Raw genomic sequence first — 23,929 nt, 5'->3', positions numbered from 1 at the left:
TGGCACTATTGTAAATAACATATTTCATATTTAACTGATTTAAAAAAATGATTTCAATGTTTTTAGTCCAGGCCATAGGAAATGTGTTTCAGCCTGTTAATTGAATCTAATTGGCTCTCTGGGAAAATTGGACCTGGATCTAAGGGGCTCCCTGAGCAATATGGACCTGGATCTAAGGGGCTCCCTGAGTAATATGGACCTGGATCTAAGGGGCTCCCCGGGAAAATTGGGATCAGTTTTGGAGACTAACACAGGTACTACTTGCACTGTAGCATATGATGTAGACCACGGCTGGACCAATCCCGGGAGCCAGGTCGCCAATGCTCCCTACAAAATTACATCTGGCGCCAATTTCTGAGGCTTCCTCTAGTTGTTGTCAATGGAGCTGGCTCCTAAAAATGTCCTGCTGGCTCCTGGATTGGACAGACTGGCTCCTGAACTGTGCAAAACTACAAAGCTGCTTATGTCATGAACAAATATGGCTGCCCACCATGTACATACCGTGTTTCCCCGAAAATAAGACACTGTCGTATATTTATTTGGGCTCAAAAAAACACACTAGGTCTTATTTTCGGGGTAGGTCTTATTTTTTTTTTTTTTTTAATGTACAACAGTCTACATGTATTCATGTACAAAAATATGGTGATCAGGGGTGCTGTGCCTTTCCAAGAGCAATTTGCTAACGAAGCGCACTTTCACTATGGATTCCTCACAGGCGGAGTGCATTTGGTATCGCTCCGCCTGTGACAGAAGCTGGCGCTTATGTGGCGCATCGGCTTATGTGGCTCTGCTCCCTCCAGTGCCGCCTCACTTCCTCTAGCGCTGGCTTAGTTGGCACCGCTGATTCTCTCCTGCCTCTCCCGCGGCTCTTCAGGTTCCCCCTAATGCCACCACCGGCCCTGGGAATGGTCACAACTAGGTCTTATTTTTGGGGGAGGTCTGATTTTTGGGGAAACAGGGTACTAGAAGAAGAAGAAGTCATATACATCAAGCTGTATAAAAAAAAAAAATCATATAGTTTCCCTTCAGCTGTATATGCCGGCAAGTACTCCTTCACTTTCCCCTTGTCTTGCTCTTTTATCATTTATTTGCTGCTGACTCACTTGCTTCAGCGATTAGAGTATTAAAAAGCGAGCGATTACATGGCCAAAAAAAGTGCAATTTTTTTTAACGCAAGGCCAAATATACAAAACCATTTTTACAGTTTCGGGGGTGCTGTTTCTCATATGTTCTTGCTGCTTGGAAGGGACGTGGTGAGTCACAGCGTGCAGTATTATTATTATTTTTTGGAAGCCTCAGTCGTGTTTTTCTTGGAAAAAAAATAATTGACTACAAAACATTTTTTCATGTTGAACTTTTTACTATTTTATGCTTTAAATAAAAAGTATTTGTGTCACAAACTTGCGTTTTTGTTTTATTTTGATGGAGCTTTACAAGGGTAGGCAAACCAGGGTGCTGCAGCTGTGCTGAAACTACAGATCCCATGATGCTTCTGCCTCTGGGAGTCATGCCTTTGGTTGCCAGAGTCTTGCAATGCCTCATGGGACTTGTAGTTCCGCAACAGCTGGAGGGCCGAGGTTGCCCACGCGTGGTCTAAGGGAACAATCGCCATCATTTTAGGGATTTCCTGTTGTGTCTCTGGGACAGGAAGTGAAGGGAAATCTCCCTAACAGGTCGGCTGACCTCTGGGCTATTAATTTGGGTATGGCTTATTATTACCAAAGTGTATGTCCGGGCAGCAAAAAAACACGCGTGGTACATATCTGCGATACGTGTGCATTTCTCTGTCATGACTCTTTACAAGGGGAAGCCAATATGTTCTTACCCTCCAGTGGCGTCACAAGGGGGGTGCGGCCTGCAGGCGGGTGACACCAAAATGACTGACAGTCATTTTGGTGTCACCCCCTCTAAAAAGTCGGGCACTCGGTCATGGACTGAGAGCCCGACAGTGTCAGGAGAGAGGAGGGGACCCGGCGACATACCTCATCCTGCCGGGTGAACAACCACTCCTCTCCCTGTCGGTGTCCATCACTAAGATGGCTGCCGGCAGGTATCAATCAGATAGTCGCGCGTGCGCGAGGTGACGCCACAGCGAGGTGTCACACGGTCTAGAAACCTCGGGACACCCCTGTTAAGGTGCCCATACACCTTACAACCATCGCATGACTTTCATCGTGCAATGGTTGTAAGGTCATTAAAAGCTCGTACGATCTGGCCATCTTGGACAGGCAGATCCTACTTGTGATCATCGCAAGCCCGCCCCCCTGAGGGGAGGGCTTCCGATGATTCCAATGCTGAGCGGGCAGTGTGCGCCTTCTCTTACGAGCATGCCACTAACCCGCCGAAAATCTTACGCTTTCCAGCAGGTTTTCCAGCGTGCTCGGTAGACAAAACATGTGCGACCGTACAGTAGAAACTATCGCACGCCTTCCATACACCTGCCAAATATCGTACGAGCTCGGGATCACCCACAACTATCGTACGATAATCGGCAGGTGTACCTTTACCCTCACCATGATCCAGATGTGCTAGGGATCTGAAATTGAGCCCACTGACTCTTCCTTCTCTACATATCACCTCCTATGGTTACACACTTCTCACACCTGTGGAACAAACCTTTACCACCATCCGCGTGGAAGTATGCAGATTTGGAGGAAAACCAGCGAACAACGTCAGTAATGACTCCCTCATCATTGTGGAAACGTCTTCCCCATAAATGTTTCTTCAGATTTGGAAACAGGAAGAAGTCCGAAGGTGCCAGGTGAGTAAGGTGGACGGGGCAGAGAGTCATAGTTTTTGCAGCTCGATGTGCAGGTGCATTGTCCGCGAGCAGCAACACCCCTTTTCATAGCAAACCTCGTCTTTTTTCTTTGATGGCCTCCCGAAGCTTTCGTAGTACGTTCCTGTAGTATGCTCCTGTTATTGAAGAACCCTTTTTGTACGTAATCGGTCAATATTATACCCTTGCAATCCCAGAACACTGACCTGGCCGGATGAATGTCGCACCTTAACCTTTTTGGGGGTGGGTGATGAAGCATGTTTCCATGTTTGACTCATTTCTTTAGTCTCAGGATCAGGGGCGTAACTAGAAATCACAGGGCCCCATAGCAAACTTTTGCATGGGGCCCTGTGATTTCTAGTTGATCCCACGCAGCCCACCTGAGGGTGACCCTGCAGAGCCCACCATAGACTCTCTACGGTGGGCTCTGCCGGGTCTCAGTTGGACGGTCAAGCCCTCCTACCTGTCTGCTCCGATCCTCTGTCCGCCTCCTTCTCCTCCACGATCGCTTGCGGGCCCCGTCTCCTCCCTCACTGGGGCCTGCCTCCTCGATCATCGGGCCCCGCCTCCCCATCGCTAAGCCCCGCTTACTCGATCACAAGACCCCAACGACGGGCCCAGCCACCTCCTCTGAAGCTGCTGGTTGTCGCCGACTCCGCAGCGGCTGTGAGAAGGAACGCGCCGCTGCACATGTAAATAGCGGCGCTTTTCTCCTCACAGCCGCCAGTGACAGCCAGCAGCTTGAGATGCCATAGCGACCCAGGCGGCCCGCACGGCATCAGGGGGATGTCCTGGCTGGCCGCCTGGGTCGCTATGGTCATTGTTCCGCCACTGCTCAGGATCATATAGATATACCCAGCTTTCATCCCTGGTCACTAATCATACACAGCTGACATATCTTCATAGATTATTTGGGCAGATTTCCCTTAGCCCTCATTCACACCCTCAATCGGCCGGCACATACAGCTCCGTGCTGATACAACTACCCGCCCGGGCATCGGGAGATAGGAATTCCACACCCCTGCTGCCCTTCTACTCCCTGCTGCCCCAACGGGAAATCTGGCCCTGCCCACACGGTCGTGTAGGGCGGGTGAGCGTAGGGGGGTTACGGCCACGTAGTCCATAGAGGACGGGGGCTGCGTACTAATCACACGCAGCACCTGTCCTTCCCGGGAGCTGCTCGGTATGGGCCTGCACGGAGCTGTACGTGCCGCCCGATTCCAGTGTGAATGACGGCTTAAAGATGGAGGAACCTAATCACGGCTCGGTATTCAACTGTGTCCGGCATGACACCTACTCCATTTCTCTTGGCTCTAACTGTAATTCACCACGACCTACAAAAACAAAGATTGGCCTGCATATTACTAAGCTATCCACCTATAAACCTGCAACATTTCCGACCCCTAGCACATCTAGATCATGGTGAGGGTCAGAACTTATTGGCCTCTTCTCGTATAAACGCGGCATGTGCAGAGAACATCTCCCATCACTTTCATTGCTTTCAGGCTAAGTTACACAGATTCGCATTGCAGTCAATGGAGGCTGTTCACATCTTTTGCAGTTTGTTGCACGGACAAAATCGCCTGTCGCGCAAAAGGGTGCAGGAGCTATTTTCGGGCGGTTGTCACGCGGTTTGGGTCCCACAGACATCTCTATGCATTGAAAACCAGGCGATTTTCAAAGCACGGTCACACGAACGAAAACGTGCGACAACAGAGCGAAAACAGCTCAATTGCCTAGGTGTGAGCCTAGCCTCAAGCAGGGGAGGGCCGGAGCTGCCCAGCCCTCCTTCAGCCCTTTCGTGGCCACGGCCTTTTTTTGCACACACGTTATAAATCACATTTTAGGCCTGAAAATTACTTAAAACATTATGAGGGGAATTTATCAAAATCTGGAGCAGCCGTGCATGGCAACCAATCAGGTTCTCTCTTTCATTTTCAAATCGTAACTGAACAAACTGAAGAGAGAAGCTGATTGGTTGCCCTGGGCAACTGCGGCAGATTTCCTCTGTTCCAGTTTTGATAAATTCCTCTCTCTATATTTTCTGAAAGCACAGACCCTGTAGAATAAAATGGCGGCATCTCCATATTTTTACGTCGCACGTAAAATGCGCAACTCTTTATCAAACCCAAACATTTTGTAAAAAAATGCTTCAGTTCATTTTTGTGTTCATAAACACAACATAATACCCATTTTTTTGTAATATATAAAAGATGAGGTTGCAACGAGTAGATTGATACCCAACATGCCCAGGGTAAAAATCGTGTGCGTCCGTAATGCGGTGACAAATTACGGTACTCCAAATTGTCCATAGGCGACGTTTTAAGGGCTTTTAAAACGTCGCCTATGGACACTTTGGGGTACCGTAGTTTCATGGACGCACGCAATTTACAGGTCATCAGTTTAGAGATATGCGTGAATATTGGCTCCAGAATTATTGCTCTCACTCGCATTCGATTGAATCTGACGACCTTTGACCAGTGTATGGCCCTATCAGCACCCCTCCAATCAATAAAAGTCGCGTTTCCCATTGACTTTTGTTGAAGGAGCTTTTGTGGAAAAGTGTCAGCAGAGCACAGACTGCAGCCGATGTCTTTTATATCTGCCTGGAGTTCATCTTTAAAAACTACATCATGTACTGTACATCTAATGCAGGGGTGGCCAACCTGGGCACGCCAGATGTGGTGAAACTACAAGTCCCATGAGGCATTGCAAGACTCTGACAGCCATAGGCATGACTCCCAGAGACAGATGCATGGTGGAATTTGTAGTGTCACCACAGCTGGAGTGCCGAGGACAGCTGACTGCTGAGCCAATGGATCCAATCTATGTATATCTGGCACTACACTGGACTCTGCTGCTGAGCTAACCAGAGCTGGAGCTGCTGAAAGTAAGTGAGCCCAGTTCGTCCTCTCAGTCGGGTTTTTACATATACTGAAGACTTTCCATTTCATACCAGGTAAACAAAAAACTATCCTGCCTCAGACCGCCTCCCCCCTCAGAGCCCTCCATACATCACATGGATACCATGAACACGCCCCCTTTCTGCGCGCCCCTCCGGCCATCTCTACACCGGGGGCTGACTTTTGCTCGACGGGAGGTGACGTCACACCTAGCAACCCTCTGCTCTGTCCGCGCGTCCTAGTGACTGAGACATCCCTGCGCTGCCCGGATCCGACCCGGTCACCAAGCGGGTGAGAGCTGTGGAGGGGTGACGGTGGGGTGAGGGGTCTTATTAGGAGGAACGTTTATCCGTGATCGGGAGTGTGTGTGTGTATCAGAAACTTTACTATTCACCAAACTTCACTCAAAAGTTTACTATCTTCATATAAACCTGTGTGATCTATTCACCATCGGATTCACCCTGTTCATTGTTCATCATATGTGATTGTAGTGTGATCTATTCACCATCAGATTCACCCTGTTCGTCATATGTGATTGTAGTGTGATCTATTCACCATCAGATTCACCCTGTTCATCATATGTGATTGTAGTGTGATCTATTCACCATCAGATTCCCCGTGTTCATCATATGTGATTGTATTGTGAACTATTCACCATCAGATTCACTGTGTTCATCATATGTGATTGTAGTGTGATCTATTCACCATCAGATTCACCCTGTTCATCATATGTGATTGTAGTGTGATCTGAGGAGTTATTATATTTTTATTTGTGTATTACTTGATTATTAATATAAGTAGTAGTAATAATAGTAGTATTTTTTTGCTTGATTGTTATTGTTATTATTAGTAGTATTTATACTTGATTATTTATATCTATTATTAGTGTTATCAGTAGTATTTCCCCCCCATTGTTATGAACTGTAGTAGTAGTAATAGCATAAGTAGTAGTATTTTTAGCTTTTTAAATATTATTATTACCGGTAGTAGTAGTTGCAGCAGAAGTATTTTTGTCACTAGATTATTTTTTGTATTATTAATGGTATCAGTAGTATTTCTTTTACATTAATGTTATTATTATTTTGCTTATTATTATTGTTATTATTATTATTATTATTAGTAGTAGTAGTAGTATTCTACTTTTACTAGATTATTATTTTTATTATTATTGTTAGTGGAAGCAGTTCCCGCCAGGAAGCTGACAGCGCGCAGCGCCAATCACAGACATTATCCCGGTCCGCAGCTGCAGAGATGGAGAAATGTCTCAGTGCCTGTGATTGGCGTTGCGCGCTGTCAGCTTCCTGGCGGGCTCGGCATGTGGAGCTGCGAACACGCCCGAGCCCCTCCTTAATAAGGATGACGTCCATGCTTTCCCTTTTTACATTTTGCATTATTCAGAACCTTCGAGGGATAAGATCTCTGCGTGTACGTGGAGGCGCATTTTTTTGCAGCTTTAGGCAGGTGCGCTGTTACGTGCCAACATGCGTTCCCTTTGCATCTTGCTATGTGCTTTGATGTGCGTTTTTGCTGCATTTTGAATGTGGAGTTGATGGAGCTGACAGCCATTGACCAAGGTTGGTTAGTACGTTTGGCTAGTGCGTCATGACGCATGTTATGTATGTGATTTGATGCGCTGCAATTGACTTTAATGGGACTGCCCAACACACTAAAACACAACAAAAATCGGACATGTCATATTTTTTGAAACACGGCATTGCAGCGCAGAGATGGGAACGGGTTCTATCTTTAATATTCGGAACCACGACACACGTGTTGTAGTACGTTAAACGCAGAAGTGTGAGCGAGCCCTAATCCTGTTCTGGGGCAACTCAAGAATTAGGGTTTACGCTCCCTTCCATCCCCGTTGACGTTGGTGATCAGGACAGTTAGAGAGAGTGAATCTGTCTTATAGGAGAGACGGTGATAAGGGAGACGGTGATAAGGGAGACAGTGATATAGGTGATGATAGTCCATACATGGACAAATAATATCAATACATATATCATGATAGCCAATACATGAGTCATGATAGCCAATACATGGGTCATGATAGCCAATACATGGGTCATGATAGCCAATACATGGGTCATGATAACCAATACATGGGTCATGATAGCCAATAATTTAGTTTCGTGGAGTGTGCAGTAAAGGGTGACAACACTGCATCTAAACTAAGTTAATAAGTGAGCGTTGTCACCCTAAAACAGGAAGTGTTGTGAAATGTGACTTTTAAACTGATGCATCTAAATAGATAGCAGTTTGCTATTTTATTGCTGTAAATGTAACATTCCTTTCCCACCTTTCCATAACTTCCAAAAGTGTGTTACTACACATAAAATGTGAAAATGTGAAACCTGCGTTACTATGTACAAAGCCATGAAAACAATGTACATAACGCTCTGCCGACATTGGCTACCGAACGTTGTGCCTGAAGGAATGGAGAGATGTGCAATATAGAGTGACCTATAACAACCGATTATCCTCCCGTCGCCTTTCAAGTTGTGTCATTGTTCTAAGAAAACGCATTGTTCTCCCCTGAATATTACCCCCCTGACACTCCCTGAGGCCCCATGCACACTTGTGTGCATTAATGAGGCGCGTGTTTGGGCTGCGAGCTTACAAGGAGGAAACCAGGACTTCTTTATGGTAAGTGGGAGGCCTAGATGAGCACTGGGATTGGATGGTGTTCAGGAGAAGATCGTCCTACCTGGGGAAGAGTCGGAAGCGTTGGTTGCCAAACTTTTAAAAATCATTTCTAGATATTGTTTATAATGGCCGTTAGTTTCCCAATGACCACAATTCCATCCAATTTACAACTTCTACGATGTTCAAGGTGGAGGACTTCCAGGCCTTGGCTGTGGTCATTTTGGTGGCAGCAGGGTAGTCCCGAGGCTGGATGACACCCGGAGCAGAGACCGGGTGACACCCCGCCGTGACGTCATCGCGCATGTCGTCTTATTGACACCTGCCGGCAGCCATCTAGGTGATGGACGCCGGACGTGATCGACAGTCAGTCATTTTGGTGTCACCCGGGTGTGAGCCGCACCCCCCACACCCCCCTTGTGACGCCACTGGGTGGCAGTGTGGTGAGGGTTGTTTTCCTCTGATAGAGGCTGAGGTTGGGTTTATTTACTGTATTTTCCCGTGTATGAGACTATACTTTTTCTTAAAAATATTTACCTAAAAATGGAGGGGCGTCTTATACACGGGGGGCCGAGAGGAGAACCGCGGTTGCGAAACTGCCGATACCTCTGCTGACTAGCCTCACGAGTGAAACTTCTGATTGCAGAGACAAGCTAACAGGTTTCCTCCAATCATGAGCCTTATGCACCCGACGTCAGCTGATGCTGCGGAGAGCGTGTAGCCAGTGCCCAGATGTAACAGGGAGCCCATAAAAATGTCAGAAAACAAAAAAAATACCGGTACCAGTAAGCGGCTGCAAAATTTAAACTGGATGTAATCAGTTATGCAAAAGAGCATGGAAAATATTGATTTCTGAATTTTGGGTAAGAAAAGTGGGGGGCGTCCTATACATGGGGGCGTCTTATAGACGGAAAAATACGGTAATAACACTTGCCAATGGTTTTTATTAGGGATGTCCAGATACCGATACTAGTATCAATATGGGGGGCCGATACTTATGAAAATGCCCCGGTTCCGAAATTGAAATTACATTTTTAAACCGCAGTGGCTGTCCAAGTTCCCGCGCTAGTGGGAACCTCGACAGCCTGCTGTGGACCTGCAGATAGCTGTCCATGGCAGTGCCTGTCCGGTTCTTTATCTCCTTCCCAACGCAGGTACCGCCATGGCCAGCTCCAGGGGTGGAACTACAGGCAGTGGAGCCGGAGCGGCCGCTTCCCAGCATCGCCGGTCCGGAAGTTGTTGAGGCCGGGTCCCAGCATCGCCGGTCCGGAAGTTGTTGAGGACGGGTCCCAGCATCGTCAGTCCGGAAGTTGTTGAGCCCGGGTCCCAGCATCGCCGGTCCAGACGTGGATGTTGCCTGGGTGAGATCGACACGCAGCCTGGTGAGAGGAATTCTGCTATGGGGACATGTATTCTCAGAATAAGGAGAACCTTATAAGAGTTTTCCAAGGTTAGAATGTTTCTGAAACTTTTCGGAGTTGCGGCTAAGAGCCCAATCTTCCAGTGATAAGGTTTGGCTCAGTAAGCTTGATATAGTGCCCGACAAGACATACTAGAGGTTAGAAGAGTAGAGTGCGGAGAGAAGGCTCGGGGAATGTGGATCATTACAGCAAGGTTGTTCAGAAGCTGTACTGATAAGAGGAGATAGGTTACCCTGAGGATCTACAGCCGAGTGATACACAAATAAGATAAATTTTGGGTAATAGTTAAAGTGACATTAAAGTTAAAAACGTTTTCCCTCCCCCCAATGTTAATGAAAGCACTTACCTTAAATATGGTTTCTTAATCCGATCTTCTTCTTCTTTCCTGATGTTTTCATCTGTCCCTCCAGCGGTGCGGCGGGTCTCCGATCCAGCGCTGACTCCTCTGTCCTTGCTGGCACTTCCTCTCCCACGGTGTCTGCATGCGGGTGCACGCGTCCATAGACTTACCTTACGTCTCTGCTCGTCTCCCGCCCGAGAATCTGAACTGCGCATGCGCCCTCCCCAAGATGCTTTGCGGCCGCCCGAGCAATTTCAGATTCTCGGACGGGAGCGCGCAAGGTAAGTTTAAACCGCTGTTAAAGCGGGGTTTTTAAAAAAAACAAAACTTTTTGCCTATATCTACTGCTCGCTAGCAGTAGATATAGCCAAAAAAACCGGAGGGTTTAGATCCCCTTTAAGGGACTTGAATGTATTTTTATGATTTCACTCTGAGTTTAGTGTCACTTTAATAAAGGAATGAATGAGGTTTGAGATGAATAGAGATAACATTCCATTTATTTATCAGGCAAGTTTTTTATACTGATTTTTACTGTTTTGTCTATAATTATATTTGATGCTCCTTTTCACATGTTCTTTTCAGTTTCTGCTTTCCTCCAGTTATAAAAAATCCATTTGTTTGCAAAGCTCAATAGCTCAAGCTGAAATTTCATATGGCTCAAAAATCCAGCATCTCGGGCTAGCGGGTTATCAGACTTTAGGGGTTATTAGGTTCTCGAATGTAATCAATTGGTTGTTGTGTAATTTGCTGTGTCCAAAACAACTTCACCAGTTTTCTATAGGCTGAAACAAATGTATCGGCAACGTATTGTAGCCATCTTCTAACCTTCCTTGTAAATTCTTTCTTGCAGGACTAGAACATGTTGGACTTTATGCAGGATGCGGGCCGAAATGTATTTTCAACACTCCCCAAACTCACTGAAGATGGTAAGTGCATAGAGATAAAACTGACAGTTTAAAGGGTCAGTTCACCCAAAAATTGATATTTCAGTTTTAATAGATGCTGGAGTGTTAAACCATCCGACAATTTCTTACATCTTCTGGGGAGATCTTTTGTTTATATGTCTGCACACCTGCTGTGACCATTATGAGGAGTTCCTACTCTCTTAGGGCCCTGTTTATAGGGAGGCGAGTATACTGGATACCGCAGTGTTTACACCACACCGCACCTGTATTTTATGAATAAGTTATAATACATGTTTTGGAGCTCTCGTTGTCCCACGGAGTGCTCGGTGCTGAATGCTGCAGAGAACACTCCATTATTGGAGGAGAGGGTGGTCTTGAGAGGTCACATGACTGGGCTTTCCTCTCTTTTTCTTTAATTAACACTATTGGACCTTTGCTGGCTTTAGCACCCCTTTAAACTTGACCTTAAAAGAGAACTATTGGGTAATCTTTTTATCCCTAAAAAAAAATAAGACACTGTCTTATTTTCGGGGAAACACGGTAGTTCTCTTTAGGGTCACAGAAGGACATATTCTAACCTCCTCCCGTGACCCAAAGCTCAGTGTATAGCAAGCTATTGCCCGCTATATACTGAGAGCGCAGCACCAGGGACGGATCCTGACAATACTGTCGAGTTCCACCCAACTGGCTGATTGACAGCGGGCTCTGCCTATCTAGAGGCAGAGCCAGCTGTGCCCGCCCCCTCCCCTGTCCATTCCTACAGTCAGGGCTGGAGGATCGGGGAGGGCGGCAATCCCTGCGGGGAGTGGTGACTGACAGTTTCCGCTCTCTGCAGGGAGATAATCAGCAAGTGAGGGAGCGACGTTATGCGCTCGCTCACCTCCCGATCTATAGAGTTGACGTGTGACAGTTTAATTGTCACACGTCGACTCTAACTATGAGGATGAGTGTAAATCACTCACCTGATAGTTCTCTTTAATATTTTTAGGCAATTTTGAAGCTTTTTTTGAATGTTTTTTGGTGCTTGAACACGGGTTTATGGAGCATTGTCATGTGTTTTCAAGCTGCAGACATTTTTTGTTTTGGCCGAAGGAAAGCAGTATCATCTGTCACATCAATTGCCATTGTTGTCCTTGTATCTGCTCCTTGTTTTTTCTGTGTGGTTTTGTCTAGTACTATCAGAGCTCCCAATCTGAGTAAAGTCCAGTTTCTTCCCAGGCCCTCTGCTGCTTGCCACAGTTCTTGTAATGAGCATCACTGGGGTTGTAGAGGATGTTGTGGGCTCTCACCAGGTGGATAAAGGTTTCCACATGCAGCATTGACACTCTATTTTGTTGACAGGCCTGAGGTTGCTAGGAGGAGCAGGCCAGTTGTTAGATGCAAAAATGCTCTAAAACACTTGTCATGCATTTTCGAAAGCTTCCATTGAACTCTTTGGGGCCAAAAATATGTGATGCTGCCAAAAAAAAGGAAACGTATGTATGTTTCGCAGTAGCACAATGCTAAGGTATAATTGAGTACCATGAAATATAATTAGGGATTCAGCGTTTTTTGAGTATGAGTACCGATATTTTTTTTACTTCTCGCCGATACCGAGTACTGGTGCATTGTGCCCTGAAGTCAGGTGGCGGATCATGACCCATCTCCCGGATTTTCTGTGAAGCCAGTGTTCTAGGGAAAGAACACCAGCTTCAGAGGCTGCCTTACTTCTTTAATCAGGAAGCCGGGCGGAGATTAATGAGGTATCGTCCGGCTTCCTGTTTGGTCAGGAAGCCAGGCTTCCTAGCAACAAGTGGAGCTGGCTTCCTAGCCAATCAAGAAGCGAAGGGGCATGTCACGACCTATCTTCTGGCTTATTGGCTAGGAAGCCGGGTTCACTTGTTTCTAGGCAGCATGGCTTCCTGACCAATCAGGAAGCTGGGATGCAAGTCATGACGTGCCACCCGGCTTCCTGATTGGCTAGGAGGCCAGCTTCACTTTTTGGTAGGCAGCCCGGCTTCCTTGCCAATCAGGAAGCCAGGTGGCGGGTCATAACCCACTGCCCGGCTTCCTGATTGGAAAGGAAGCCGGCTCCATGCACCCCCAGCACTGCCAGTCAGAGGGTGATCTCCCTCTGATCGGAAGTTCCTGTATCGGTGGTCAGTATCTGAGCATTTGTGCGAGTACTCGCCCAAATACTCTGTATTGGCACCGATACTAGTATCGATGCATCCCTAAATATAGTGGCAAGCTTCATGTTGAGCGTTGTCGCGCAGGGGTATGGCTGTGCTAAGACCATACCACATGTTCATAATTTGGTCCCCTAATTGGATTTCATATTAAGTTTATATTATCAATAATGGATCAGGAAATGCTGCAACACACAAAATGGGCAGGAAAACTCCCAGATGAAGAGCAACAGTTGGGAACTATTGAGGAAAAGTTTAATGTTTGGAATTTCAAGATGTATTGGAAGCCAGATAACTACAATAACTACAATATCACTTTAGGGCAGAGTGGACATTCATTGCAATTAGGTATGTATTTGTTCTGGAGACAGTTGCTCCGTATCGGGTTTGTAAGGGTTGTTTGCTCATTTCCTGGGTTGCTCTTTTCTGAGTCTTTTGTTCCCCGAGTTCCCATTCAAACAGTTTTATATCTTGTTACTAGGAGATAATTGTGACTGCAACACAACACTTTTCTTTATACACTATGCTAATCCGCTGACGCGACTGTAAGAGCGAACATGATATCACAATTTTCCGTCTACGTACTTTGTGTCTATTAGAAAACTTTTTACAAAAACAGTAATGGGCAGTTGCTGAACATATACAGAGTTATTCACAGAAGGGTGAAGAGTTTGGAGAAGGCAGGGCAAGTGAACAATCTAGGACAACATCGCTGATTTGGAAAAATTCTCCAATTCAGGTCACTTTCCACATCAGCCATGTTGTCTTAGATTGTTCACTTCTCCTGCCTTCTCCAAACTCTTCACCCTTTTGTGAATATCCCTGTTATTAAAGAGATTATACACTGCGTAGCCCCCAAAAAAAGTCACCGCCTGGATTTACAGCAAATAGGTCGGAGCCTTCCATTGGATGATAGGTCTAGGTTCAGCAACATTATGTCCCCAAAAAAATGAGGTCAGCTGCCGACCTGAATGATCAGGTTTTCACATCAATGGATTTTTTCTTCCCTGATGGCACATTGGGCATATTCCAAGAGTACAATGTCGGGATTCATCAGGCTCAGATTGTGAAAGAGTTGTTCAGGGGTTCAGGTTCATACAGTCCGTGCTGGCCTCCTCTGGCTGCGGTTCCAGCGGTTTCCCCTCTGTGCACGGTGCACAGGGATCTGCTCATTCAGCACCGCCACCATTCAGAGAGCTCCTTGTATTTTTTAAAATCAATGCAAAACATTCTCTGATTGGACGAGCTAGATGAGAGGGGCGGATGTTGTCACAATCTCCACCTCGTCTTACCTCTACCTACATTCAGCCAAGCTGGACCAATGGAAGTATCCATAAAAGATCATTCTTGGAGTTCAGTTGTAAACCGATAATCCAGGCAAAAAGATGAAATTCGGATATGGGAGCTGTTTTTTTCCCTCTAATGCAGTTTAGTCACACTTCCAGGTCTTATCCCTCCACCAGCCTGTGACTGGACAGTGAAAGGAGAAGCAGCAGACTGATGAGTTCATCTCCATGTCACTGTCTCTGTCATTCTGGTCTCTCCTCCTATTAGCAGGCTCCTTTCATGCTATATATATATATAACAGACCGGTATGGAACAAAATAGTTAATTGTTAGAGTTTGCACACGGTCAACATATTTTTACTTCATTTTGGATAAAGTAGGGAATGGTGAATACCCCTGGCAGGCTTCCATTTTGTAATCTATTGTATGTTCTATCTTCCATTACAGCTATGCTTCCCATAGGGACCAGTAACCAGTGCTGGCCTTACCCCATGTGGTCATTGCACTCATTGATTGATTGCACCGTTGCCGGGAGTTTTATGTAAACAGACATTCTGCATTCGTGTACAAGCGATATATATTTGTATTATTGTGCTCTGACACAGGGATTGTCTGCACAAAAGCTACGTGTGACATTAATACAGTGTGGGAACTCAGTGCAGGTTTTTTCTACTTGTACCATGTTTGTTTGTTGACTGTTCAAACATGCAAATCCCAGCAGCCATTCTTCATTCAACTATGGCAGCGTTTTTCAACCTGTGGGTAGCAACCCCGTCGGCGGTCGAATGACGATTTGCCAGGGGTCGCCTAAAACCATCAGAAATGAGTTTTTTTGGTCTATTCTAATCTGTAAAACGTGTAATTGCAGACATCCCAACTCTTCCGCACGCTCCGGGAGTCTCCCGCTATTAGATAGCGGCTCCCGGCCTCCAGGGAGAGAAACACTTTCTCCCGGAAAGGTTTACTCTGCTCGATCGAGTAAACCTTTCCCTGCTCTGGGTTTTTTTTTTCTTACATCGGAGCCGCCGGCCGCCATCAGTCAGAAAAAAAGATTTTTAAAAAACAGCATAGGAATGCATAGCTAGATTCCTATTGGCTATTTCACTTTGCAATAGCCAATAGCAAACTAGCTATTGCACCCGCCCAATGCTGCTGTCAATCAGCAGTGGGGGACCTGAAGTTCTCCATCAGGTCCTCTTCGATCGAGCAGAGTAAACCTTTCTGGGAGAAAGTGTTTCTCTCCCGGGCGGAGCCGCTATCTAATAGCTATCTAACGGTAGCAAAATTACAGCGATGAAGGAGCAACGAAAATAATTTTACTGTTAGGGGTCGCCTGGCACTAGAAAGGTTGAGAACCGCTGATCTATGGGAACCGGATTATATTGTGAGTCTGGTGAATTTATACATAAACGTATCTGCTACAAGTTATTGTTCACAGTCTGTAAGCCTTACTTAAAGTGGACCTTGCAATTTTTTTCTGGACCTCCTTCCCCTTTACATCCCCCTTCTGTTAGTAGGTATGAAACGTACCTATAAAGGGTACTTCTGCTGGTTTGACGTCCGTTTTGGAACCTAGTGGTCCCTTCTTCAGGCAAACAGAGGGCTGTTTGCCTGTAGATGGGACCACTAGCTTCTGAAACGTCGCTCTGAGATGTTACACTACCTTCCAAAGCATCGTTTTGTAGTGCGAGTGACCTTCTATTTTAATTTTTCATATGGTCTGAGGAGGCATCTGCTGTCACTTCCGCACCCACCCTGCTTTTGGGTTTGCTTCCGCTCAGGAGTGTGATAGGACATACTTTGTCTTATGTCCTTCTAGGAAGACTCCTGGGGAATAGGGATGAGCTCAGGTTTAATCTGAACCCAGTCTGAATTGAGGACACCCATCCATTCAGCTGAGGACTGGGAGTTTCCCCTCCCCGCAGCTGCACATAAACAAAGGTACGGGATGCTTGTGCTAGCATCTTTGGCCTTATATGACCACATGGCTATATTAGTTTAATGTCATTGAACAAATAAAGCCATGTTGCCGTATAATATCAATGATATCACAGCATTTTACCTCTGTGCTTATGTGCAGCTGCGGGTGGGCAATTCCCTGGCCGCAGCTGATTGGCAGGCAGCAGAAGGAGATTGATTCCGGGTTCGGAGGAGCTCAGGTATGACACTGCACCACAATGGATGAACAAAAAACATACCTTTTTTAGCAACTCAGTCCACCACAATGCACAGTATGTGCAGTAAAATACACTGCAGTTCATTGTGCATTGCACTTTACCATACAGTGTGTTGGCTTGTTTTTACCAATGACACCGCTTTGTGCCCTAAATGGTGGTTCTTTTCTGTTGTGCTTCTCCATGTAGCACTACACTTCACAGGCTGCTGACTCATTGTACTGTGAGCAACAGGACCATTGTTCTGGGAATCACCATATTATCTTACCTGGTAAGATAAGAGCGTGTATATTTAAAAGATTCAATAGGGAGAAATGTAACACGTTCTCATTAAGTCCATTAGCTGCCATTGTTTGACATGCTAGTATTGTTCTCAGAAGCAAAAACAAAGTGGACCTGTTCTGTAAATGATCAGCTAATTCCCTTTCATCTCTTTTCATGTGCAGCTGAATTCTCTCCTATGGCGTACTTCCAGGGAGCACATATTCTTACTAATTATTCTAATACTTAGCATGAAAGGGCAGCTACCACAAATATAATCAATTGTTACCTACATATTCAACACTGAAGCAGACAGGCAGACAGGCAGACAGGCAGACAGGCAGACAGACAGACAGACAGACAGACAGACAGACAGACAGACAGACAGATAGATAGATAGATAGATAGATAGATAGATAGATAGAATTTCATAGACTGCTGAAGTGCTTACAAGTAAGGTTGAGCTCGGGTTTGGACCTGGGATCCTCTAAAACAGGGGTAACCAAACCCCTCCAGCTGTGGTGGAACTACAAATCCCATGAGGCATTGCAAGATTCTCACAGCCACAGACATGACTCCCGGAGAGAGATGCATCATGGGATTTGTAGTTTCACCACAGCTGGAGGGCCGGAGTTTGGCTATCCCTGCTCTAAAACATGCAATGGAGATCTCTCTCTGACAGGAAGTTCTGGTATCGGAGGTAACTATCGGAGCATTCGGGCGAGTATTCGCCCAAATACTCTGTATTGGCACCGATACTAGTATCGATGCATCCCTAAATATAATGGCAAGCTTCATGCTGAGTGTTGTTGCGCAGGGGTATGGCTGTGCTAAGACCATACCACATGTTCATGATTTGGTCTCCTAGTTGGATTTCGTATTAAATTTATATTATCAAGAATGGTTCAGGAAATGCTGCAACACACAACATGGGCAGGAAAACTCCCAGATGAAGAGCAACATTTGGGAATTATTGAAGGTAAAGTTTATTATTTGGAATTTCAAGATGTATTGGAAGCCAGATGCTGAACTATAACTAAAATATCACTTTAGGGCAGAGTGGCGTTATATTGCAATTTGTTTTCCTTTCAGAAATGTCGGCGTTTTATTGCTTACTGACAGAACCAATGTCTGAAACCTGGTGTTCTGTTACTCTTTGCTCTTGGAGTCTATCCTGTCCTTGGAGTTCTCTTCAACTTCATTGGGTGTGGATGGATGCTCTCCCCTTATGAATTAGGTTTTAACTAGCGGTTGCCCTGAAATGAAAATTTCAAAACCGAAATGAAGCCGAAATAAATAAAAAAATGTCAGGCCGAAACCGAAAATGTTTTTTATTTTAACTTTTTCAAATTTTTAAAAATATTTTTTTTATTTTATTTTTTATAAACTTTTTAACTTTGTTATATTTATTCATTTTTTTCTTTACTTTTAGGGGCTTCGCGGAAATATTAGGGGTCTAAACAGACCCCTGATATTTCCCTTTTAAAATAGAAAAAGAGATAGAGGACACAAAGTCCTCAGAGAACACAGAGCCCTCAATCTCTTTTTCTGCAGTCCCTGTTATAAATGAACAGGAATCCTCTATACTGAGTGTTCCTGTTCATACATAAACTGAGGACATTGTGTGTTTATTGTAACCACAAACATGAATGAATAGGAGGGGATGTAGATCACTTCCCATTCATTCATAATTGAGGATATAGTAACCATACCATGTTCTCAATTATCTACAAATACAGGCAGTCCCCGGGTTACATACAAGTTAGGGACTGTAGGTTTGTACTTAAGTTTAACTTGTATGTAAGTCGGAACAGGTACATTTTTTTAGTGTAACTCCAGCCAAAAAAAACATTTTTTCATTTTGGATAGCATCGGGGGATCGGCCGGAACGGGGAAGAGAAGCCAGCGGACCGGGGGAAGAGGAGGCTGGGACAGCAGCGGAGGTAAGGGGGGCAGCGGCGCAATGCAGCGTTCTGTGTCCCCGCTGCCATTATATTTAGGGATGCCTATCTAGAGGCAGAGCCAGCTGTACCCGCCCCTCCACCATCCGTTCCGCCAGTCAGCGCTGGCGGATCGGGGAGGGGGGAGTCCAGCCCCTCCCCTATCACGGCAGAGAGCTGTGACAGGATCGAGAGGTGAGCGAACTCCGTTATGTGTTCGCTCACCTCCCGATCTACTGAGCCAACCTGTGACAGTCTCATTGTCACAGGTCGGCTAGAACTATGAGGTGAGTGAAAAGCACTCACCTCATAGTTCTCCTTTAAGGCCACAAATAAATTCCTTTTGCACCTGCTTTTCCAACGTTCTCTCTAGGAAGTTTGGAAGCATCCCGATAAGCTGTTTGCTGCTCCTAGGTGCTTATTAGCCTTGTTTCTATTTGGAGAGGATTTGGTGCAGAAGTGGTCTTTTCCCACTGTGGATCTGGGAGTGTCCCACCTTGATAAGGCGCTTATTATTCCAGTACAAGATGCGACTGTCTTTAAGGATCCAGCTGGTAGGCAGGTGAAATCCCTTTGTAGAGCTCTTTTCTCTCTGGTGGTCCCTGCCTTTCGTCCGGTTTTGGCTCTTACTACTCAAAATCCATTAAAAGAGATCTAACAACTGGTCCTTCACGAGCTTATAGAACGAGTGGAGCAGATGGCTGTAGTGTTAAGTTTCAGCTCTGACAGTTTGCTGGATTCCTCCCATCTCCTCTCTCGCATATGTCTTATGTCAGTACATATGAAGAGGGCAATTTGGCTAAAAGTTTGGAATGCAGGACCCTTTGTGTAAAAAGCTTTTGATCTGCATGGCCTGAGAGGGATAACTTCTCTTTGGACCAGCCCTTGACAAAATCATAAAGTATGCTGCTGGTAGCAAGAGCACCCTTCACCTCCAGTGGAAGAAGCCTAGGGAACAGACTGTGAAGTCTCCTCACTGTCTGAATATTAAGAAACATGCCTTTTCTTTTTCCACTCCCTCAACTCCAAGACCTCTGAGACCCCCCAAGATTGTCTCCCTGTCCATCCAACAGGTCAGACAAGCCTTCCTCTGCATGAAGGTGCATTCTCAGTTTCCTATGTGGGGGGACATTTGTTAACTTCTGCAGACTCATGGATAGCTTGCATCTCTAAAGCTTGGGTGCAGGAGGTGGTGTTACAGGGCTACAAACTGGAGTTTTTCTCTCTTCCTCCTCCACGGTTTCTCACCTCCAATCTTCTGGTGTAACTACACAGGTTAGCAGATTCCATTTGAGCCATCTCAAGTCTTCTAGATCAAGGTGTCATTGCCCCAGTTCCTCTAGCAGAACAGTTCCTTTATAAGTAGTGCACCAATAGATCCCTCTCTGTTTTTATTCAGTGTACTTAGTTATAATACATATTGAGGGGAATTTTCCAAGCTGGAGCAGAAAGAATCTGGAGCAGTTGTCCAAAGCAACCAATCAGCTTCTCTCTTCGCTCAGTTAAGCTTTGAAAATGACACAGAGAAATTGATGTTTTGATGAATTCCACTCAATGGATCTCAGCCTTCCAGCAAATGCACTCACAGTACCTCTATGAATGTGTTGTTTAGTAAATAAACTCTGTGATAATATCCAGCAAGTGTGTCTCAAGCCTCTGTGCCATCCCTTGTTGGGAGACCATCTGCAATATACAAGGGGTCCTTTGTCCACCGATTATGCCTCCTCCCAGGCCAAATCAGCCTCTGACATTTCACTCCTGTATTCCACTTTTTCAGTGCACAGATTCAAACAAGCATGTTCCAAGCTGGTATGCAAGAGTTGGGTGACACTGAGTCAATGTAGGGAGGTTAAAGGGACGCTAAACTCAGGAGTTACATTTGAAAATGTATTTAAGTACCTTAACTATTAACAATACTGGACCTTATTTGTGTATCACTCGGCTCTAGATCCTCAAATCATCTCTGAATTGGTGCCGACGCTGTCCTTCCTTCTGGAGGGGGGCTACTTTTGTTCCCCATGGACACTGTGTGTGTTGTAAAGAAGTCACCGCTCCAAGCTCACTCCCGTGATGGACTACAGTCTCATGTTTAGTTTACTCATTTGTATTGAGATTGTAGTCCATCACGGGAGCGATCTTGGAGCGGTGACTACATACAACACACACAGGGACCATGGGGAACAAAAGCAGCCCCCCTCCAGAAGGAAGGACAGTGTCAGCACCAATTCAGAGATGATTTGAGGATCTACAGCCGAGTGATACACAAATAAGATACATTTTTGTAAGGAGTTAAATCTTGAAAATGCATTCAAGTACCTTAACTATTGAATTTGCTGTCACTTTAGGTATTACAAAGTGCACGTACAATCGTACAGGCAACATCACAGAATAAAATCCAATTTTTTTGAAATGTGAAAAAAGGAATTCATACACTGAATACTATCATTACAGGTATTAATCCCATAGTTACCAGAATATAATATTTCTCACTATAGTGGTCCATTAATTGTGTACCCCATCTTGTTATACTGGAAGGTATGTACAGTCCCATACAAAGACAGTAGGCCTCTGTTTAATGCACTTCTGTACATTTTGTTTCATCCAAATATAAATAAAATAATAAGAGCCACAAATAGTCATTTTTTTAATGTTTCTAATGTTATCTATGTTGATGTTTTAGATGTGTCCACTATATGGGCTTCCGTTGCCGAGTTCATTGAACATCAAATGTCTCAACAAAAGGTAATATGATTATCAATATGTATCACTGTTGTAGTGATTAGTGATTTTTAACCCCTTTCTGCCGCACTTTATTTATTAATGTTAACCACCCTTTTGCTGGGGATACATTAATAAAAGTCCCCCCTTTGTGATCAACAAGCTGACACTTTCCATGGCTGCTGGCTTAGCTGCTATTGACAGCTCCAGCCCTCAGTGACAATCAGCAACCAACCAGAGCTACTGTATGTAGGTCCGCTATGACATAGTGATCCCATGCAGGCTGGAAGCTTCACTGACAAAAAAAGCCTTCAGCCCCCAAATTAGCACTGCTCTCTTCAGGCTGCAGAGGGATCTACAGTGCCAACTATTTAACAATGTAATTGTCAGATCCAGTTGCATTATTAAAAGTAATAGTTGATCAGTACACTGACTTCACAGGAGATTGAATGGCGTACTTGTTCCAGTTACCAAAACTATTGACAGCCAGACAATGTGTATTTTCAGAGTGAGGTCAGGAATGGCATCCTACATGCGTCTACATGTTTTTCTCAGTACAAATTTTCCTTTAGGGTACTGTAAGGGGAAGGGGGGAGGGCGGGGGGTGGGGAATTGTGCAGGCTCAGCTGGTATTGGTGAACCATACACGAGACAGAGGAATTCAGGAACTGTCCAAGCAGGTTTGTCCTACACTTTTATTCAGCAAGCAGCAATCAGACACTGTTTCAATGCGGGAGGACTTTTACAGCAAGTCCATAGCATAACACAAACAAAACATCTGCCGGTAAATGTCCATAGCCTGGCCACCGGTTGTATGTAATCACTAAGTCATAGCTGATTTAGTGATCTAATTGGTTCCTGATCACTGACAGCCAGAAGTATCAACCGCTGTACAGAGTGTCACCTGGTTGCTGCCAAAGGAATAACGTTTAGGCCTCATTCACGTGTGGCGTGCACGGCCGTATTGGGCCGCTCCCGTGAAGGACAGGTGATGTGTGTGATTTGAATGCAGCGGCCTGTTCTTTATGGTAGTACAAGGCCGTTCGCTCACCTGAGCTGCACATCCGTGCGGGTGTCCGTACTCGGACGCAGACAGGATGCATCCTGTCTGTGTCCGAGCATGGACACCCGCACCCACACGGATATGCAGTTCGAGTGAGCATACGGCGGCGTACTCCCATAGAGAAGAACAGGCCGCTGCGTACAATCACACACAGCACCTGTCCTTCCCGCGAGCGGCCCGATAAGGCCGTGCACGCCGCACGGATCTGTATGGGCCGGCTCCTAGCAGTATGAATGAGGCCTTAAAGACGTATCCTCAGCATGGGGTATCGTGCTAAGGGATATTTGTACACAGATCATGGACGGGAGTGGGTTAAGCATGTCATGCACATCTAGTTTAGATCTTCGGACGACTAGTAGAAGGGCCTGTACAGAGGTTGGAGAGGAAGATTGCAAGACGTATGGCAAGCTTTAATCTGGCAAAAATGTTACAATCTGACTGTACAACCTTTACTACATTTACCAAAAACTGTGTAGAGCAATGGCTTAACAAAGCACTATTCATTTCATTCATTTGGGGGGTTTCTTACATTATATTGTTGTTGGAAAATCTAAAGGTGACAGGTCAATCAGGCTGAAACATGCGTGGCCAGCATTAGACCACTTAAAGCCTCCACTGTGCCTGAAGCAATAATGCAATAATGTTCTTTTGTTCTCTCCTGATTATATTATAGGGGGTGCAGATACCTGGACTGGGAACTTTTACTCTATCAAGACACACATTAGATGTTGGCAACAAGCTCATTCTGGTTCAGCGGCCTGTTTTCCTTCTGTCTGAGAAATTTGTGCAGATTCATGGACTGAAGTACAATAAAATATTCACAACCAGTAAGGAACTTAAATGAAAATACGTGCAATGAAATGCCTCATCACAACATGTTTTATTCGCATAATGTGCAGAGTTAAAGTAGTATTAAAGTCTCTTTTTTGTTTTACATATGTCTACTGCTAGCAAGCAAAGAACAACAAATTGTCAAATGGGTAATAACTTACCTGTGTCTGCAGCCCCCGGTAACTTACCTGCAGTAATGCAGCCCCCGGCTGCAGATCTCAGCTTCCTGAACGGTGTGCGGGCACAATGCGCACTTGATATCACTGGAGGGGAGAGGAGGAGAGATGCAGTGTAAGTGAATGCACGCAATCCGGGAGCGTGCACCCAGGACAGACTCCGTGGGACACAGGAAGACATAGTAGTCTGCGCTGGACAAGAGAGCGGCACCTGCGCTGGAAGGACTGTTGGAAACTAGTGGAGGTAAGAAGATGTTCGCATCAAGAGGCATCACATACGGTAAGTACTTAAAGCAGAATGGGGGGGGGGGGGGTTTAAAA

At 45.5% G+C, this 23,929-nt stretch overlaps 1 protein-coding gene across 1 annotated transcript in view; it reads left to right on the top strand.

Moving 5' to 3' along the window:
• The first annotated feature begins 5,925 nt into the window (after positions 1–5,925).
• CCDC81 (coiled-coil domain containing 81) overlaps positions 5,926–23,929 on the top strand; it is a 54,733-nt gene continuing 36,729 nt past the window's right edge. The window contains exons 1-4 of the mRNA XM_018553240.1: positions 5,926–5,990; positions 10,937–11,012; positions 21,501–21,562; positions 23,275–23,428. Of these exons, the coding sequence (XP_018408742.1) occupies positions 10,946–11,012; positions 21,501–21,562; positions 23,275–23,428 (283 nt within the window). The 5' untranslated portion in view covers positions 5,926–5,990; positions 10,937–10,945. The remainder of the gene's footprint in view (positions 5,991–10,936; positions 11,013–21,500; positions 21,563–23,274; positions 23,429–23,929) is intronic.

The sequence above is a fragment of the Nanorana parkeri genome, unplaced genomic scaffold (genome assembly GCF_000935625.1).
Source record: "Nanorana parkeri isolate BGI_ZX_2015 unplaced genomic scaffold, ASM93562v1 scaffold114, whole genome shotgun sequence".
Classification (NCBI taxonomy): Eukaryota; Metazoa; Chordata; class Amphibia; order Anura; family Dicroglossidae; genus Nanorana; species Nanorana parkeri.
This window is presented reverse-complemented; position numbering and strand designations above follow the sequence as displayed.